Source organism: Sparus aurata, chromosome 23 (assembly GCF_900880675.1).
Source record: "Sparus aurata chromosome 23, fSpaAur1.1, whole genome shotgun sequence".
NCBI classification, from domain to species: Eukaryota; Metazoa; Chordata; class Actinopteri; order Spariformes; family Sparidae; genus Sparus; species Sparus aurata.
Window position 1 is genome coordinate 26,741,748 of NC_044209.1, and position 19,377 is coordinate 26,761,124.

Sequence of the window (19,377 nt, forward strand, 5' to 3'; positions counted from 1 at the left end):
GGTCTACCTACAAAACAACAGAAGAATTTACTGAACACAGTTACAGTAAAAAAATAAAATTAAAAAATTAAAAACTGTGCAGCATGCTCTCCTCTGTTTCGGTCTGGCCACAGCACCTCATCCACATCACAAGCCATGTTTTCCCTGGCCAAGCAGCAAGAGAAACATCACCTAGCATGGTGAATCCAGCCATGAAAAGCACCAGCTGCTATATATCCACATGCATCTTCCATAGCTTGGAGAAGGGGTATACACATTTGTGGATTTGTGGATTTCGGTCATACACTTTACAAAAAATTCTCAATAGGATTGAGGAATGGAGAATATGGAGGGAGATAAAGCGTGGTTGGGCAGTGAACCAGTTACGAACCAGAGCAGCCCAGTGGAAACTTACGTTGTCCCAAATGACAATGTACCTGAGCTGCTCTGGTGGAATGAGTGTGTTGTGTAGGGTGTCTAGGTGTTTGCCCATGTGATGAGTCAGTACGCATAGTAGGGCAGTTCACTTTAGAATTTTGAATGACAGAGTGTTCTTTGTGAAAGCAAGAGATTTTCTTCATGAAAATTGTGCCAAATGCAGAGAATTGTGTGTAGTGTTTTGAAAAAAGTGTGTTTTAGAACTGCAATTTGAGTGTAAAGCAGGAATTGTGCTTCTAGTTTAGCAGAATTGGTTCAGGGGGTTGGTGCATGAGTTACATGTTGTGGTCATTGTGTCTCAAGTACCAGTTTTTGTGTGTAAACAATTGAGAAAAACTGTAATGCGCTCATACGGTGAGTTTGAGCACGTTTTTAGAAGGAAGTGTAAAACCGCTGCAGCAGCAAAAGAGAGGGAGAAGGCGTGGGAGAACATTGGCGCTCGGGTCAATGCGTAAGTTTAAATGTAGTCCTTTGCAATCACAATAATATTACAGGGGGAAACTGCTTGAGTGGTAGCCTATTAATTTATTTAATTTAGGTGCAACCCTGGCTGAGAAGCGCACTTGGCTGCAGCTTAAGATGAAACATAAAAACATTAGCCCTGGCTAAGCCGTTTCAGGGCGAGGCACACTTTTCTGACCGCTCTGCATACAGTTGCCTTGCTCAAGTGCTCTGCATCTCCGACGTTGTATAAAAAACTCCCATTTGCAAAAAAACGCAGCGCAACACACAATATCTGCTGGGATGTGAGAGCATGACTTCGGTTGGTAATGTTGGAAATGTAAGGACGGATCAGGTTTTGTATGTAAATGATGGACTGTGACGTGAAACGGTACCGCTCAAAAAGATAATTGTCTGGAAATGCAAGAACATCTATGCGCGTCTGATAATCTCCCGACGAATATTTAATTCTCTGCGCAGTAATGCTGCACCTTCATCCACGGGATCATTATCAAAAGGACATGCCATGGTAGTGAAAATAGTCGCCACCTAATATAACTTCTGATGTAGGCCTACTGACTGATTTTTGCAATGATCAATGAGAACTATACTACGCCAAAACTCGCCTGCTAACTGAATGAATGAGGAAATCAAATATCGTGTGTGGCTGAAAGAGGGCGGAGACAGAGAGAAACTTGAGGTTTGTTGAGAAAAACCTGGTCCCGACCAGGTTAGTTTCACAGAGTATGTTACCATGGTAACTGACCGAGAGCTTAAGTTACCTCTCTCTGTGAAACAGGCTGGAGTTACCCCTCTTTCTCTGGTTTGAGTTACCTCCCTTTGTGAAACGGAAAACTCAGTTTCCCTCATTTCAGGGTTAACAGACTCAGAGTTTTCACTAAACCTGCTTCGTGAAACGGACCCCTGATCAACAAACTTCTGAATAAAACTGAAGGAACAGAAATACACGTCTTTAGGATTTAGAGCCTCCAAAACAAAAAGTCTAAACAACCCCAATCAGACATTTACAGTCATTAAAGTTAATTGTATTAAACGTTGTTTTACAGACGATCTGTCAGTAAAACTAATCAGAACTGAGGGATATTTACCTTTTATAATGTTCATCGAGGTTTAAGAATCATTCTGTTAAGTTAAAGTCGACAGTAAATCTGTTTAAAACTTGACTACAGCTGAAGATGATCAGAAACCACATTTACAATTTAAGTTTGTACCAAATCATCGACAGCCAGACTTCTTTCACACAGTGTGACGAAACATTTGATTCGCTCGCTGCTGTTTGTTGTTCCCCACAGTGACACGCGCTGTTTGTTTACACCGACTTTAATTTACTGTAACTGGATCGTCCTCCTCGGAACGCTGCAGGTGATCCTCTGTTACCTGCTGACATCACACTGTCGCTACAACAGCAGCAGAAAACCACAGACAGCAACACGGCTCAGACCACCCAGATTAAAGGAGCACTACGTAGACTTTCAAACTCAGAACTGTATTCATTTATTTCTTCTCAGGGGTAAATAAGTTCCCAGAACACTGAGGCTAAGAAGGTGGCAGGGTCCGCCACAAACTAAGTCAAACAGTGTGAATCTGTGTTGTCCTTTAAAGCCAGCGTGTCTATCGAGTTTATTAAGTCTTGAGAACAAATAAATTGATATTTTTGTTTGTTTTGGCATAAAAAGTCAGTCTCTTCTGATTAGTTGTGACCCAAAATCTACAGAATGCTCCTTTAAACTTGTCCCTGCGATACGACACTGTTTCATATTCAATATTCTCGTCTACAGGTGCTTCAACCACCCTGTTTGTTCTCGAGGGTTTCATGATTCCAGCTCGGAGTTAAGCTTCTGTTTGAACACGCGGCTGATGTTTACTCTCTACAATGACGTGCGTCTCTGTTTACTTTAACCTTCCATGTTACAGCGCTGCACTGTTCGCTCGGCCCGCTGATGGTTTAATGTCTGTACTGTCCTAAATATCGTATGTATATAGTGTAACTATGTACATTTACTCAAGTACTGCACTGTTAAATGTGTGAATTTTATCGAAAAAACAAACAAAAATAAGATTCAGATAATCAGAAAAGTGCTGATACATGTATTAAATAAGACATTGTGATAATTCAGTAATCTTCTTTCACAAACTAAATTTAAAACAGTACAAAAACAATATATTTAATGTTTCTTCTCATTAACTTAATCGATTCTCAGAAGTATCTGCTTATTCTGAGTTTGACAGCAGCAATATGTTTCAAACAAGTTCGGACAGGAGCATCAAAAAGAGACTTTTAGTTGTGAAATTCTCCAGAAGAGCTGTTTGGATCTTTCCACAGGTAAACAGGTTCGTTGGTAACAGGTGATCGTATCATGATCGGGCATCCTGGAACGGCTCCGTTGTTAACAAACAAAGACGGGGCGAGGTTGAAACTCATGACTGTCTGAAGGACGCAGGAACAATATTCATGTTTGACAAAGCTTCCCGTCTCCCAACAAAAAAGATACGTCTGCTGTTTCATTCATTTTATTCAGATTCTGCTACAAAATTTAGATTATTTACATCTCAAGTGTCTCTCAAGGATTCACATTTTTAATTTCAGCCAGTTTCACCTGAACAAAAAACAAAAAACCGAGCCGGCGAGCGAGCTGCGAGCTGCTCATACTGTCGACAGCGCGGCGCAGCGTTCATTATTCACAGCCTACACAACGCACTCCGATGAACACTTCTTCTGTTACCAAGGGTCGTCTGTAAGACGACACTCAGGAACAACAGCACAACTGATCACTTTTCCTGTCTCCATGGGAACCAGGTCATCTCACAGGTGTGATGTAATCCACCCACGCCGCCCGGGTCACTTCTCTGTGGTGTTCAGGTTCAAGCATACGAGTGTCAAATATAAAAACAACACTTAACTGTAGAATAACTTAATACAAAAACATAGAAAAGGAAAAATAATGGCGTATAATAATCTGCCTCCATCAGCACTTTGGCTACATTATTCAGATTTTCTGGAGGCGTCACATGATTAGTTAAAATAAAACGTGTCGTCAGTCGTCACTCCCACGAGGCCCAGCGAGGAGATTCACCTCAGACTGAGACCACAGACCAGAGAAGTGATGTCACCTGTTACAGTCAGGTGACACTGTGACGCTTTAATCATGACATCATGACGTCATGAGATCATGATGTCATGAGATCTTTGGTTTGTTCTCACGACTGGATGCAGTTCTTCTTTTGGTGCCGCCGGCGACTTTTGGACCCTGTTGGCCAAAAGAGAAGATGAATTAAGTTAAAGAATCAAAAATTAAGAAAGAGAAGAAATTAATATCACATTAAGGGGCAGAGAAGCATCGCAGTACTTAGGGGGTAAGGGAAACAAGCTGTGACATATAATCATCTTTTTAAGTCTTTATGTTTGTCCATTTATTTATTTATTTCTACATCCAGCAGTTACAGAGCAACACGATCATTCATTTACAGTCTTATTTGTGTCCAGCTGATGAATATAAGTTAAATATTCTTTTTAAGCTCCATTTTTGGTCTCCACGAGCTCCTGAGGTGAATATCTGTCTCTTTAGCTGCCAGCTAGTTAGTTAATAATAATGATGGGAGTCCTGTAATTCTATATTTTTATGGATGAATGAACTGAAATTGAACTTTTAACACTGACATTTAGGGATGTCCCGATCAGGTTTTTTTTACCCCGATCCCGATCCGAGTCCTTTAATATTTAGTATCTGCCGATACCGAGTCCCGATCCGATACTTGGCCTTAACTAATATTTTCCTAGATAATACAGCTGTATTAAGAAAAAAAGTACCTGCATCCAAGCTGTTCCTTAATAGGTTTTTATTATTTTGTTGAAACAAAGTATATACTTTAATATAGCTCTTAATTATTCTGCATATGCTATTACAACATTAGCCTCCACCTTCCTTGTGTTAGCAGGTGAGTGTGTGACGCTGCACTGTGACAGCAGACCCTCGTGTACAGCCAGCTGAAGTGTGTGTGAGACGCAGCTCACGCTTGGTACCTCCATATAATCCTTTGCTTATTTCATGTACTTTACGTTGTCACATAAAATGACGTGGACACGTTGCTTGTCTATTAACGCGTTCAGCATCTCCTGGATTGCCTGCGTTACATGCTGTATGAGACCCACCAAACTAGTGCGCATATACCGGCATGTTGTAACTCGAAAGTGGAATAAATGTAATGCAGAGATGGTAGGGCATACCGGGGATTCAAAAACTCCAGGTGACGAAGAAAACCCTGATCCCCTATTACGGAGATGAGCTGGTTTTCCAGAGCGATTAATTTGATGACCCTCTCTGTATTATTTGTGGACATGTCGCTGAGGATATTTCTCATAACTGAAAGTATCCGCGACTGTTTGCTGCTTTGGTCTCCTTGCCTGTACTCTCGAGTGAACACGTTGTATTCTTTGAGTTTTTGTTTTGTATATGCTGTATCATATGAGTAGTAAAATGCAGCTCCGCGAAACGGAGTCGCCGTTGGACTGCTTTCGCTTTCTAATTGACGTTATTTCCACACGGCAGACACTTTATTCACAGGTTTTCACAGAGTAACACCACGCGCGCGTCTGTGTTCCGCCACAAATTGTGCTCTGACGTTAAAAAAAAAAATAAAAAAAAAAATAAATAAATCGGGCTTGGGTCCACGTTCAAAACTGCCGATTCCGATCAGCAGAAAAATGCCCAGATCGGCTCCGATCCCGATCCTACAGATCGGATCGGGACATCCCTACTGACATTACAATAAAATGTGGCAGAATTATTCAGTTATTTTTTTATTCAGTCAGTAAATTCCTTTATCCTTTGACTTTTTATACTGAACACAAGCATTTCAAGTAGTTTAACTGGCTAATCTTCATCTTATTTTTAGAAAAATGTGTTTATAAATGTTCCATAAAAGCCACCAGTCCCTCAGAATCTCAGGTATTATATTTGGGAAGACTTGAAATGAATCTCCATCATCATTGACCTGAATTTTTCAAACAAACACACTCAGTATTTTCTTCCTTTCCTTTTAAAATGTGACTATTTGTCTTTTTAAAAAAAAACATTTTAGAAACAAGATAATTATTGGAATAGTTGAATTAGCCTCTACTAACAGTTATTGTTGAATTAAATAATAAAATGAAACGGTGCGTACCGTCCTCGTCTCCCGTGTTGATGGTCTGCAGAGACATACTTCTCTGAATGATCTTTGAGGGCTTCTTGGTTTTGGTTTTCAGTGGTCCTGGTTTATCGATGATCTCAAACGAGTCCTCCAGCTCGTGTCCCGCCACGCCATTTGTCTCCGCCGCTTTACGAGGAGGGGAGGGGCTCTGAGTAGTGGCCACGCCTTCCTCTATAGTGTCCGTGCTCTGATTGGCTCTCCCTTTCAGGAAGTGCCTGAAGGAGCTGCGTTTCTTCAGTCCAGTGGCCGAGCTCTTCTTCAGGCCTCCCTCCTCCTCTGCGGGTGAGCCGGGACTCTGCGGGGAGTCTCGGTCTAACTTCTCCTTGCTGTTCCTGATGGCGTGAATGTTGTTCTGCAGCCCGTTCCTCTGAATCGGCTCATTGACCACCGAGTTCGTGTCAATCGACAGGTCCTGCAGAGAACCTGTGAGGCCCCGACTGTTCCCAAAGACTAACGAGTACTTAGGATTGTGGTACTTGTGTGCAGGTACCTTCAGGTCGACCTGCCTGGAGTCATTGACGGACACTTGAAAGCGAGACATGGAGACGGGCGGAGGCCGGACTGGCTCCACCTTTGGCTTGGTGATGGGCGTAGGTAGAGGCGGCTTGATGATGTTGAACTCCTTGTAAAGGTCCACCTGCTCCGACAGGGCGTACAGCTCTCTGAAGTCAGTATCGAAGGAGTCCACGGTCTGTCCCGACATCACCGTGATCATGTTCCTGTCCATCCGAGAGGAGGTCCAGGTGAAGCTGGAGGAGGAAGGACAGATTGAAACCAGAACTTAACTACTTACAAACATTTGTGAGGATAATTCTCCAAAATTGTTGCCGCTCAAACCAAAACCAGAGGTGATTTTGGAAAGACAAACCAAGACTTTTACTTTGTTTAAGTCGAGTTTATGAGACAATTAAGCTCATTTTAGTTCGGCAGAAGAGAGAGACTTGAACTGAGAAAGTGTGTGGATGTATTTTGTACGTTTTCTATATTAGACTGATACTCACGTTGTTTTTAAAGCTTTAAAAACTTGTTTCTAAACGTAAAATTTCTCTATGTAACCTTCGAGTCGTAATAAGGTATCACACATGAGTCAGAACATGACCTTGCTCATTTCGCTTCACATGAATTAGTCGTTCCAGTTTTGTTTTCAGTGTACCACTGAAGTGTCGATGAAGCGCACTGAAACGGTTTCATTACTGATGCGGTCACTAACGTGGTTTCCTCGGAGCTGGCTCATAAAAGTCACTTCCATGTGAGAAACATGATGTGTGGAAAGATGTTTCATCTGTATTCAGACACAGAGTTTAACCAAAGACAGGAGCTTAACTCCTCTTTGTATTCAAAACATTTAAATCAGCTTATTTTTACAGGGTCAGTCTGGAGGACGGAGGTTTCTGTCACAAGGATTTATTCAAAATACTTCAGTATGATTCTAAGAAAAGAGCGTATTCGGGATTTTTATATCTTTATTGTTGTTGCTGTATCTCACAAGTTTATGACTCATATTTTTAACCAATTGCAGCTGTTTAGAAGAGCTAAAAAAAAAAAGTTGACATCATACTCTGTTTGGTCAAACGCTGATTTTAAAGATGTGTGACAGAGAATCCTTTTACGTGACTTTACACGTCCTTAAAAATCCACAATAATATCATGAAATTGATTAAATTCACAGATTAACCGACGTGAAATATTTAGGAAATAGTTTGTCAGCAAGAGGGCACGTGAAAGTAAAAAACAACTTCATAAAAATATATTATACAGGAGGAGAAGTTACACAGACAGGTGTGATGACCGATGATGTTGACCTTGTATAAAAACCCTGACGCAGTGGCTGAAGTCAGAGAAATTTCCAAACAAACACTCGAATGCTGACAAATCTAAAAAACAATGTGTTTGTACGTCAGAAAGTGTTTCTACTCGTCTATACGTTGTATTTGTGAGTGAATCTGTTCGTACGAGAGGTGTTCAATGAGAACAATCGGCTTAAAAAAGCTCAGACAAAAAGAATTGTTGACAAGATCTCAGTCGTATTATCAGACGATGTTGTTCTGCAGGTTTCATACGTCGGCTTCAGTCAGTAATTATAATGAACAGCGAGTTGATCCACAACAATAGAATAATGCTCAGGATCAACAGCAGATAAAAACAGAGTGCTGCTAAAAGCATTCCAGTCATTCAACCAGTTTAATAAAGCTTTTCAGAAACACTTCTTAGAGTCTATAATTGATTTTCTTTTGTGTTGCCGTCCGCTTTTAGAGAAAGTAGTTTTTTATACTTGACTGCAGCCAGACGAGGAACATTTAGATCTGAGAGGAAAACAGAAAACAAACATCCACAGCTTGATGTTTGCAGACATAATGGAACAAATCGTACTTTGCACTTGCAGTTTTAAAGCTGCTCAAATGGAGTCATATGTAATGTTTTGACAAATAACTGATTATAACTATTGTACATTATATATCATGTATATTAATTTTCACATGAGAATTCCTCCTAGTCAGATCCAGCGGACTGAAAGCTCTTAACTGGACAAACCTGTTACGAATCGCTTGTTAGAACTTGATTAACACTGACTGGAAATTAGATTTGATCATTAGCATAACAAAAACGCCTCCAAAGTGCCATTTGAGGCTAAATCTCAGCCATGTTTACGGGATAATTTCACCTAGAAGTATTTGCTGAAGAAGAAGAAGACAGCCAGGTTAAATGTGAGTGTTGGCTTGAGAACAACAATGGCGGCCCCCCGAGAGGTTAGCGTAGCTGCTTTAGCATCAGTTTTATCAGAACTGGATAAAGAAGAGCAAAGAGAAGATGTTTTCTCTCCACTGACTTCATTAAGAGTTTGATTTGTCATCAGGCTCGTCTGGTGGTGGCGCTCTCCTGCTGTTGATCTGATTGGTTGAAGTTAGACGGTGATCGACAGATGGTTCATCCAATCACATGCCAAGTATTTTTTGAAAGTGCCTACCCTTTTCGAACAGTTTCCAGCAGCTCCTGACAGCAAACCATTGACTGTTTATGTCCAATAAGGAAGATTATGTGACGTGGACAAAAGATGATGACGGTGAAACAAATGTACCGACAAACTACACAGCAGCTTCTTTCCTCAATGCAAGACTGTGTTTTAATTTTATGACTTATCCATCCTGGTATAAGTAACTATTTAGAAACAAACGATCTTCTTGCTGATGGAACTTTTTCATTATGTCGGTCGTCTGACTGTTTAATAACCAGTGAAAAAGTTTCTTGTAGTACGTTTACAAGATCTGTTCAGTTTGTGAATGAATGTCTGACTGAGTGATTTTAAGCTCACCTGTAGGAACCGAACATGACTTTCTCTCCGTCCACCAGCATGTATTTGGAGCACAGGGACCCGGGCAGCTTTCCAAACGACAGGGCCAGCCCTGAGCCTTTCACCGTCCGCACACGGAGATTCTGTAAAGACACACCAGCTTAATTACACATTTCAGCTGGCTCGGCATCACACGGGTGAGCCTGAGTAAACTCTCCCAGCTATCAAACAGCTCCTGATGTATCATGCATGACTGAGTCAAGGAGATGCCAATTCAAACGGCGCTGTCGCAAAGTCAACTCTCTTAAGAAATAAACCCTTCAGCCACATGTGTTTACTTTATGGGAAGAGAAAGAAGCAGGGACAAAGAAAAGGAGACGTATATACTCAGCAGACACGCTGGGAGGAGGCTCTCCGGTGAGAGGTGAAGCATCCAGTTTCACTCTCTGGATCTATTCTCAGGATCTATGAATGTTCGCTTGTAAGAGGTAAGAGTAACAGAGCCCAGTGCACTGAAAAGGCCTTTCACAGCCTTATCAACTGACACCACAGCGGCCAGGTACTCCACAGCTCCGGTTAGACGACGCTGGAGCTACAAAACTCTGCGTGCAGCAGATAAGGCCGGGTATTGTGTCGCTGCGGGGGTAGAATGACAGTGTGGCTCAGTGAACCGCTGTCTGCTCCAATCTAGTTCAACGTCATTTCTCTGGTTCTGGCACACAGAACGCAGCGTTAAATGATAATCCAGTGAAGTTTTCAGAAGTTTTCCCAGTTCGTGTCGTGGATTTTATTCGACCTTGCCAAATCCTACAACTTTTCTCTAATAACTGTTTGTTAGTTTGCTAAATTAGCCTTTGTATTCTGTATTATAAGCCTCAACAGTTGCTTATTCTTTATAAGATCTAATCAGTTGGTATAGAATGACCCTTATATTTAACCCTTGGATGCAGTGGTGGGTCAAAATATTCCACTTGTTTCTCAAAGATCTTGTGTTTGATTGAAAGTTTGTTTTCACTTCTTCTACATTTTAAGAAACTGTAGATTTTTTCACTTTTTCCTCAAGTTTACACAAGTGGGTCAAAGCTTACATGAATCTTTATCCAGTTACTTCTGCAGCATTGAGGGCTATGACATTTTTAGAATATCACAACTGGATTTGTAAATTTGTATCCTGACAACTTCCAATTCTTCTAGAGAAGGATATTAAGTAGCTATATTAAGACAACAGCTGGAGCTTTACTTTGTTAGCTTTTTGCAGGTTTGAAGTTCAAATACTGTCCACCAACTATAGAGATTTAAGAGTTCAACAATAACAAAGAGAAGAGTGTGACACAAAGTTTGGTTTCTCAGATCTGCCCAGAGTGAACCCTCTTCCCAAACAAATCAATAAAGGATCTCTGAAAAGATAATTAACCCAACATCTGTAATATATCTCCAACGTTGTAACGATGGAAGTTCTTACTTTAGATCGGAGCAGATCTACCTCCTGTTTTCAATGTATACAGCATTCACACTTTCATTACACTTATATGAAGTCATATCTGCAATTACAGTCAAATTATTATACTTTGTAGCTACGCAGCCAAGTAAAATAACTCAGAGATACACTTTACTATTTGAATGTTTCATAAACTGATTATAAAAAATGCAAATAAACCTCACAAGCTCTCCGTAACGCTGGTGTGGATTTCAAATGAGTAATTTGAGACACATTTCCTGGAAAGTAAAAGCTGCTGTCAATGAATTAAGCACCATAAACTACATTTCTTTCACCTCCATTGTGTTGTGTTGATCTGAAAACCTTTGCTAATAAACCTGAATGTATCTGAGGTATGAATGGACCTTTAAAAGATCAGAACACAGCTGTTACTGCTCATGTGAGGGGTTAAAGTATTGGATTAGGCAATCCATCGTCGTGTTTCAACAGGCCTTTGGTTTTATTATACCTGAAGTAATTTTGTCAGCTATTAAATCGTGACAAATGATACACAATACTTTTTAATCCGTGATGATTGCAGCAGTTACTGCTGTCACCTAACGGACGGTGAGCGCTGACCCACTTTTGTTCAAACTTTCCATGTTCATTTTCTCTCTGTGTTGTTGGATTAGCGAGCCTACTCCCTCTGTCATGCTCTGCAGTGTTTGCTGAGTCGACTCCTCACCCGTAGATGCATTGCATTAATCTGCAGCCGAGTGCACATATCCAGGAAGTGGGGCACTCCCCTGGCCTCCAGCACAGCGTAGACAGCCACCCCGCGCCGTGACGAGGCATCCAGCAGGTCCTGGAGGATCTGCAGGTCTGTCAGGAGGTCCATGGCTATGGCCACCACCTGAGGACGAGAAGGAAATCAGCCAATCAGAGGGACAGCAGCAGCAGCAGTGGTGGAATGTACCTGAGAGCTTTTAATGGAGTACAATTGGTTTTGTCTGGGTTTGAACTCTAGTTTTTTCCATTTCACCTCTACTCACCACAGTTTAGAGGGAATCTAACAGCTGTTACAATCAATCAATCAATCATCAATGGAATTTAAATCCAACAGCTGGCACAGATTAAGATTTTACATCTAAGATATCTGATGATCTTATAAAATATGATGCATTCTTATATAAACCAGTTGTTCCCGACGTTCAGTTGAATGTGAGCTCATGACAACCCTTTAAGCAACAACACCAGCTTTATCCATTAGCTAACTATTTATCTAATAGAGCTGACTTCAACTAATAATCAATATTTTGGCAGTCAGTTTCAGGTATTTACTTTGTTTTCAGACATCTATCTCACTCTTTTTCCTTTATTTAAAGCTAATTATCTATTTATCAAAGACTACTCAACCCATTTTAACCAACTCCTGAAATAACTGAACAGTTAAACTATTACTGTAAGCTAATTATTTAACTGTTTATCCATCGCCTTCAGCTAACGAGGCCAATTTATCTAACTCAACAGTATCCATTATTCCAAGCAAAGTATTTAGCTAAATAATATAATATATAACAGTTTGTTAACATTACTTTTAGCTCATGACTTTAACGTGTTTATCACTTCTAGCTAACTCAGCAGTGCATCCGTTACTTTTAACTAACGAGCCTATTACAACAATTTATCAATATTCTTAGCTATTTTACTCTCCCTGACTTAATCATTACGCTACTTTTATCTAATATTTTAGTTAGTTATCCAGCACTTTTAACCAATTATTTCACCTGTTAATCAATTATTTTGCGGTTGCCAAATTCAGCCATTTATCCATCACTTCTATCTAACTTTTCCAACTATATTTAGATTTTCATTAAATCAAAAATTCTATATTTTTGAATTGGTCCACATTTTAGTAGAGTTATTTAAAAAGTCAACTAATAACTGCTTTAACTTCTTCACTGCAGGACTTTGCTTGTAATAGAGTTATTTTTTGCTCCTAGATAAAAGATTATCTGAATATTTCCAACACAAAACAGCAGAACAAAAGAACTCATTAAATTCTGTTGGTTTTCACACATTATCCACTTAACAGCAGCAACACCGGACTCACTCACTCACACTTGTTTTTTCTGTAAAACGTCTCTGACCACACAGAGCAATAACAGTTATACTAATATCTGGTCATTTCTACGTGTTGTGTGCAACATTAAGACTCATAATAGTTTTGCACCACTCCCTCTGTCACAGCAAACACGTTGGCACACCGACACCAACTTGTTATTGAATTTAAACACATGATTAACCGAGGAAGTCACAGTTGAAATGTCAGTGGAACTTGTTTTTCCAGGTGAATAAAATGTTATTGAAGACAGTTTGAACGCAGTCCAGCAGTGACTAAGATTAACGATTAAATGTCACACTGCTAGTTGTTTCTACAGCCGTTTCTCTGTCCAGAACTAATAAATATAATATACATTATATATAATTCTACAGGACTCTACAAGAACGGATGCATCTTTAACACTGTGTATTTCACTACACAAACATGATGGATCATTTGCAGCGGAGCATTTCATAGCCACATTTTTTTTTATATAACCTTCAGTGCAATTAAAATGATCATGTGTGGCTTGCCGCTTCCTTATTGCGGCCGTCGTGTAACCGTTTGGGCCCGATCCAAAAGCCTCCAAACAAGATTTCAGCTTGACGTGTGACATCAGCTCTGTATTATCTTATATGACATCAACTATTCAAAGTAACCGATGTGTGTCTAAATGCAGAATACGTCAGCTAATTGTTTTTTTAATATTTGTACTTGGAGAAACAACTGTTCAGGAAAAGAGACAGTTACATTATTTCAGTGTAAATCAACCTCAACTTTTTATCTCTTATCATTTTACCGCATCCTGATTGATCAACAGGGGGGAGGGACATTGCGCCATATTTCAAACTAATACAACATATTTGATGAACCAATGAGAAGCTTCCTCCACACACGGCTGTCGTAAAAAAAAAAAAAAAAAAAAAAAAACAGAATCAGGAGTGAAACAATCTGAAACGCGAGGTGTGTTTTCTGGGCAAGTTTAAAAAAAAACATACTGCTGATTCATATTAATAGAATTCAGATGCTATTAAAGTTAAAGGTAGAAACAGTAGGATTTTGTCCCAGCTGTTCCTGAACGCACCACAAAGACAGTTGATCGTTGAGTCTCATTCCCAGGACGTCAAATAGACACATGTTGTAAAGCGTCCCGAGCAGCAACAAAGAGAGAAAATCAGAAACTCTCTGCAGATACGAGACACTAACACGCCTTTTCTCCACATTCCAGTCTCCCTCTCTGTCTTCTTGCATCTTCTCACATCTGGTTTTACGTCTTTGTTTCGTCTCGCAACATCTGTCGTTCAAACTAAACTAACAAGCCTGTTTTGAAAATGTGATGAGGAGAGAGTACAGATATTTGGTTTAAAAGTAAAAAGTTGTCAGAAAATAAAACTCAATTGAAGTAAAAATACCTGAAAAAGCTGCTGAAAAAGTACATTAACGATGCACTTGTACTTCTTTACTTCCCACATCTGCTTTTTACGCGGTCCTGAGGTCAAATTGTGGCTGTGATGTGTCATTCTAGTCGTGACTTATGATGTTCTGCACTGCACGAGAACGAAGTGCAGTGAGATACAAGGACAGAACAGAAATACCCCCAGGCGCTCTCAAACTTCCCTCTGTAACCTTCAGTATGGAGCATTGTTACGTCTAATTAAAGCCAAGTAGCGAATAACAGATTTATATAAAACTGAAATATACACAAAGTCGATGCGTGTAACCAGAGGCACGTGTGTAAAATGTTCCACTGCGATATGAAACATGGAGGGGTGAACTAAGCCTTCGGCATCAATAATTAAATCTAATTCAATGGAGGAGTCACGGATGCAAGTTTTGACAAGCTGAGTCACACACGGTGCAGCCGGAGGAGGCCGAGCTGCTCTAAATGTCAGCTCAGATCAGGACTTGCAGAATCCGTGATCCTGCAGCCCAGGTTAGGGTTGGTACTCAACAAGCCTCTTCTTTATTTCCCTCTCACCCACTCAGGGATTCCCACGGCTGCCTCTCATTGGTTGACCTCCGAAGAATGCAAGCTGAAGCTGATTGGTCTGACGTGCAGAACCAGAGGCTATAGTTGCAGGGTAAGTAGAGATAGGGTTTGTTCTAACTGGCACAAAGAATACAGCTTTTTTCTTTTTGAGGTGTGGACGACGGTAAAACTGATCGGTCCGGACAATGCAACTCACTATGAGACCTCTTAGCTCTTTGAAAGTGTTGCAGAGTTGTTTAGGGTGAATAATTAATCATAACCTGACACACTTGCTCCTTTTTTATGTGTTTATAGTAGCTGAACTAGCTGATCATACGCTGAGATTTCGCCCCTTGAGATGAACTTTATCATCTACTGATCCTGAACGCCTGCCAAACACTTAGAGCGTATTTCCGCTTATCAGCCCCCTGAGGTTCAAACTCTCACGTTATGCTTATAGAAAAGTATGCACACTCTTTACTTGAATCACCAGCCTTGTGATTTATGTGTCACGAGATGCAGACGGGGGTTTTTTTCAGGCCAGGTGTATCTCTACGTGACAGGTGGATGGTTCGGTTCATTCTGGTTTGGACCACATTCAAGAGCCCAGAGCAGCATTGCAGAAAATGTCTTTATAAACAAATCAAACCACATGCAGGCTGGTAGTCTTTTATTTTGAAAGAGCTAAGTAAGCCAATTTGGTGAAATGACTACCTGAAACTGTAGAAGAAGTTGATTGTGTTGAATTTCAATAAGCGGGAACATTTGCTTCAGTGATGAAATTTTCCTGACAACTAATAAGCTTGTGAAAACACCGGTAATTCCTGTTATGAGGGCTTTTCACAATAAACGATACTCACTATCTGCAGAGTGTTGAGTCAATTTACTGCTAATGCTAACAGAACATTTCCTCCTGCTGCAGAAGTCGGCTAGCCACAGGAAATGTAACGTGTTCAGTGATTTGAGCACCGCTATGGTTCAACAAAAATGCATCTACAGAGCAAAATAACAGTCGTCTTTGTTCAGTCGGTGGGAGAAATTAAAAAGATGAGTTGTTGGATGAAGAACTTCAGATAACAGGATGCACACCTCCAACTTCTCAGCGAGGTAACCGACTCCTTTACCTCATTACGTTATCGGGTTTCCTGTTAGATTATGTTTAAATCTGAAATACTGACAAATAGGTGCTGTTAACTTATACATTAAATCCTTCTGTCAACCAAGTTTGATTTTTTTAAAAAGCAGAACAAACGAGATACTCAATCAAAAGTGCAAGTAATGGACTGTTAGCGTGTCCAGCAAGCTAGCTAACTACCTTGATTGTTAGCCTTAATTCCATGTCAAGCTAACTACTTCATTGTGTGGTTACAGGTTCTGTTAGGAGCAAAAGACTGTTTATGAGTCAAAACACTGGTGTAACAGATATCCGGCCTTAATGTTACCGGTGCGGTTTTGCTCTTTATTTAGTTTGGGGAAGTTAAGACTTCAGAAACTACATTTTGCAACCTGGTTATTCATCCTCAAATCCTTTTTCTTTTGTGAAAGAAACTTTAATATGTTGCTTCTCCTTTAATACAATTTGTAACCATTCAAGGGTTGTTTGAACATATTTCTAAAACTTATTTTATAAAATTAAACACAGTTTTCTTTTAATAGTATAAAAACAAAAAAAACAATACATTTAAAATCCAGCTTAAATCTCAACACAAAGGGCTGACTAACTTTAAAAAAGACCTGAATTGTCCTTTAAATTATCTGTATTTTACTCTGGTTGATGTCAACACCAACATTTTGACTTCTAAATTACAAGTGTCAACACCTTCAGGCTCTTTGTTGTTCTTGTTTAGTGTCAATTAAATGTTCACGCCACCTTTAAGAGATTTAAAATACATGCGTGTCTTGTTTTGGTGAATGTAAATGCTTAAGGCCTGCGAGCATTGTTCAAACTGTCACTCCTCACCGGCCGCCTCGTGCTTTCACAAAGACTCGTACTGTACGGAGTGACAGTGATCGTTCTCGGCCTGAAGCTCTTTGTTGCATGAACACTTTCAGCCAGTTCCATTTGAATATCTCAGAACTATTCTTCTGGGCCAAGTGGGTCAGGCACTATCTCAGAGCAGACGTACAAGAAGCCGTTGATAAAGTTTATTGCACAGAAAGTTGTTTTCATGTTGCAGAGTCATAAAAAGTGTTTTCCTTTTCTTTATTTTGCAGTTCAACCTGTTGACTTCAGTGTCAACCGTGCAATCTTTGTAGCAGAGTTTATACATCAACTCAAACTTGATCTGTAAATCTGTTCAGCTACCTGTTTTGATCTGGATGCATACCTTTTCTTGTTGAATGTCATCACATCACGAAGAGACGTACAAATTACTGTTTTCAGAGCTGAATCAATATGTCCATAAATCTCTTGGCGTAAACGTAATTAGTCAATGATTATCTTTGGGTTTAGAGGTGTTGGTCTGACAAAACAAAGGATTGGAAGACATCACGTGTGACTTTGTAAAACTAGGACACTGTTATCTGACATGTTATATATCGATTAATTGATGAATAAAGACAATAAGAGGTTTTTGCTCTTTGTTCTTCCAAGTCTTTTTTATTTAGCTATTATTTGAGTCAAGGAAGTTGGAAAGAATTAGTACATTGAATATCTTTGGGTTTGTCAGACTAAACAAGATATCAGAGGACGTCACTTTTGTCTTTGTAAAACTAGAAGGGACATTTTTCACTCATTTCTAACATTTTTAATGTAGATTAACTGAGAAATCGAGACATTAACAGGTTAATCTCCTGTGAAAACAACTGTTAGTTGCAACTATGATTGTTTTTCTAAAAAGTTTGACTGAGTTTGTCTCATCTCGTCTCGTGTTTTCTTCATTATTCTCACATAAATAACGTTCTTGTGTCTGTCATCAAGACATTTATCATGAGTCAGTATAAATGGGAAGAACATAACCGGTATAGATCCTAACTGATACTGAATTTTTGGGATTTACGCCAATAATTGAGCAATATATACGACAAACTGACCTGTATATCAGCTGGGCGCCAAAAACAAGTGAAAGAACTGTTAAAGATGTTAATTATATCTCTGAAAGGTGAAAATTAGGGAAACTGATGTCGAGTAACAGTGTTGTTTAAGTTTCCCTATCATACTACATTATTATTACACTATTAACAGGGCTTTAATGGTAAAACAAACAGTGTTTAATCTATTCAACGTGTCTGCTGGCTGACTTTTCCAGTGTTACGTGATAAGAAAAGCTGTTTTTCCATTTTAAAACTGTGAGTATACTAAATTAATGTGTGTTTATCCTGATTACAACACTGACTGTTGGGTATTATTATTAATAAATGTTTATTTGTGTTGAAACTGGTTGAGAAATGTAGATTTCTCTCATTTGTTTTAGGGAATTAGAACTTGATATTGTTTGTTTTTGTTATTAACCTCTGTATTGTGATGATAAAGGTGCTGAGTTACCTTGTGGGCCTCCTGGATGAGCCTCCTCACCACCTCCTTGATGTGCGGCCCGGACTCTTTGGGTGGTTGTGTGTACACCGACACCCGGGTCACCCCCTTGTACACGCCGCTGCTGCCCGGCCAGCCGATGTCCAGAGACGGGACCTCGGTGTCGGACATCTGGGGCCAGTAGGTGGAGTGGACCCCGGAGTCGGCGCTGGACGACCCCTTGGACTTCTCGGTCTCTCCGGACTCGGGGTCGCTGTCCGTGTCGTACTCCTGAAAGGTTTTCCGGATGAAGCTCACCTCCCGGGCGGAGAGGAAGTCCTTGATGTTGTCCTCCTTCAGCCGCATCTTGAAGGCGCCGTCCCCGTTCCTCAGCAGCTGCTCCAGGGCGGCCCGCTGCTCCTCGCTGTAGTAGAACTCCGGCCGGGACTCCGGGACCTTCTCGTTGACGTGCTCATCGTCCATACACAGAAGCTGAGACTCCGCCATGTCTGACTAAAAGTCGCCCCACATACAGTCGCTGCTGACCCGCTGCTCTCCAGCACAGCGATACCTGTGCGGGCAGGTACGCCAGGTGCTCAGGTGAGAGGCAGGAGGCGGGACCAACGGCGGTTTGAAATTCAAGATGGCGGCGTAAAGCCCGCCACATTAACGCACAAGTTCCTGTCAGAAAACTGTCACAATAAAACGGATTTGTTTAGATTAAGTTCTGAACTTAAATCATGAAGGTGTTTTACTTTTTTCTTTTTTAGTAAATCTAATAATCCAACTGCTTAATTCTTTGCAGATGTATAACTTTCTCTGTGAATTTCCTTGTATGGACTTCCAGAAATTACTGTTTTCAGAGCTGAACTAATTAATCATTGACATAAACCCTTATAAGTAAATTATTATCTTTGGTTTTATGGTTGTTGGTCTGACAGAACAAAATACTGAAAGACATCACGTTTGACTTTGTGAAACTAAGAAACTATTATCTGAAATTTTATTAATAGATAAAGGGAAACATTGTACTTTTTGCTCCACTACTTTTATTCAAACACTTTAGCTCCTTTACAAA

At 40.2% G+C, this 19,377-nt stretch overlaps 1 protein-coding gene across 1 annotated transcript; it reads right to left on the reverse strand.

Moving 5' to 3' along the window:
• Window positions 1-3,374: 3,374 nt before the first annotated feature.
• Window positions 3,375-18,935, reverse strand: fam83fa (family with sequence similarity 83 member Fa). Its single transcript, XM_030406612.1, has 5 exons — window positions 18,333-18,935; window positions 11,521-11,688; window positions 9,380-9,501; window positions 6,043-6,818; window positions 3,375-4,127 (listed from the first exon to the last, which is right to left on the reverse strand). The coding sequence occupies exons 1-5, from the start codon at window positions 18,804-18,806 to the stop codon at window positions 4,078-4,080; spliced, it is 1,590 nt and encodes a 529-aa protein (XP_030262472.1). The 5' UTR covers window positions 18,807-18,935; the 3' UTR covers window positions 3,375-4,077.
• Window positions 18,936-19,377: the final 442 nt, after the last annotated feature.

What these genes read in the sequence shown, in the direction of transcription:
- fam83fa (XM_030406612.1), bottom strand. Translation starts at nt 18,806, where the DNA reads ATGGCGGAGTCTCAGCTTCTGTGTATGGACGATGAGCACGTCAACGAG. An exon ending in TCATCCAGGAGGCCCACAAG is followed by an intron (nt 11,689 to 18,332) that starts GTAACTCAGCAC and finishes TCTCGTCCTCAG; the next exon opens with GTGGTGGCCATAGCCATGGA. An exon ending in TTAATGCAATGCATCTACGG is followed by an intron (nt 9,502 to 11,520) that starts GTGAGGAGTCGA and finishes GTGTCTTTACAG; the next exon opens with AATCTCCGTGTGCGGACGGT.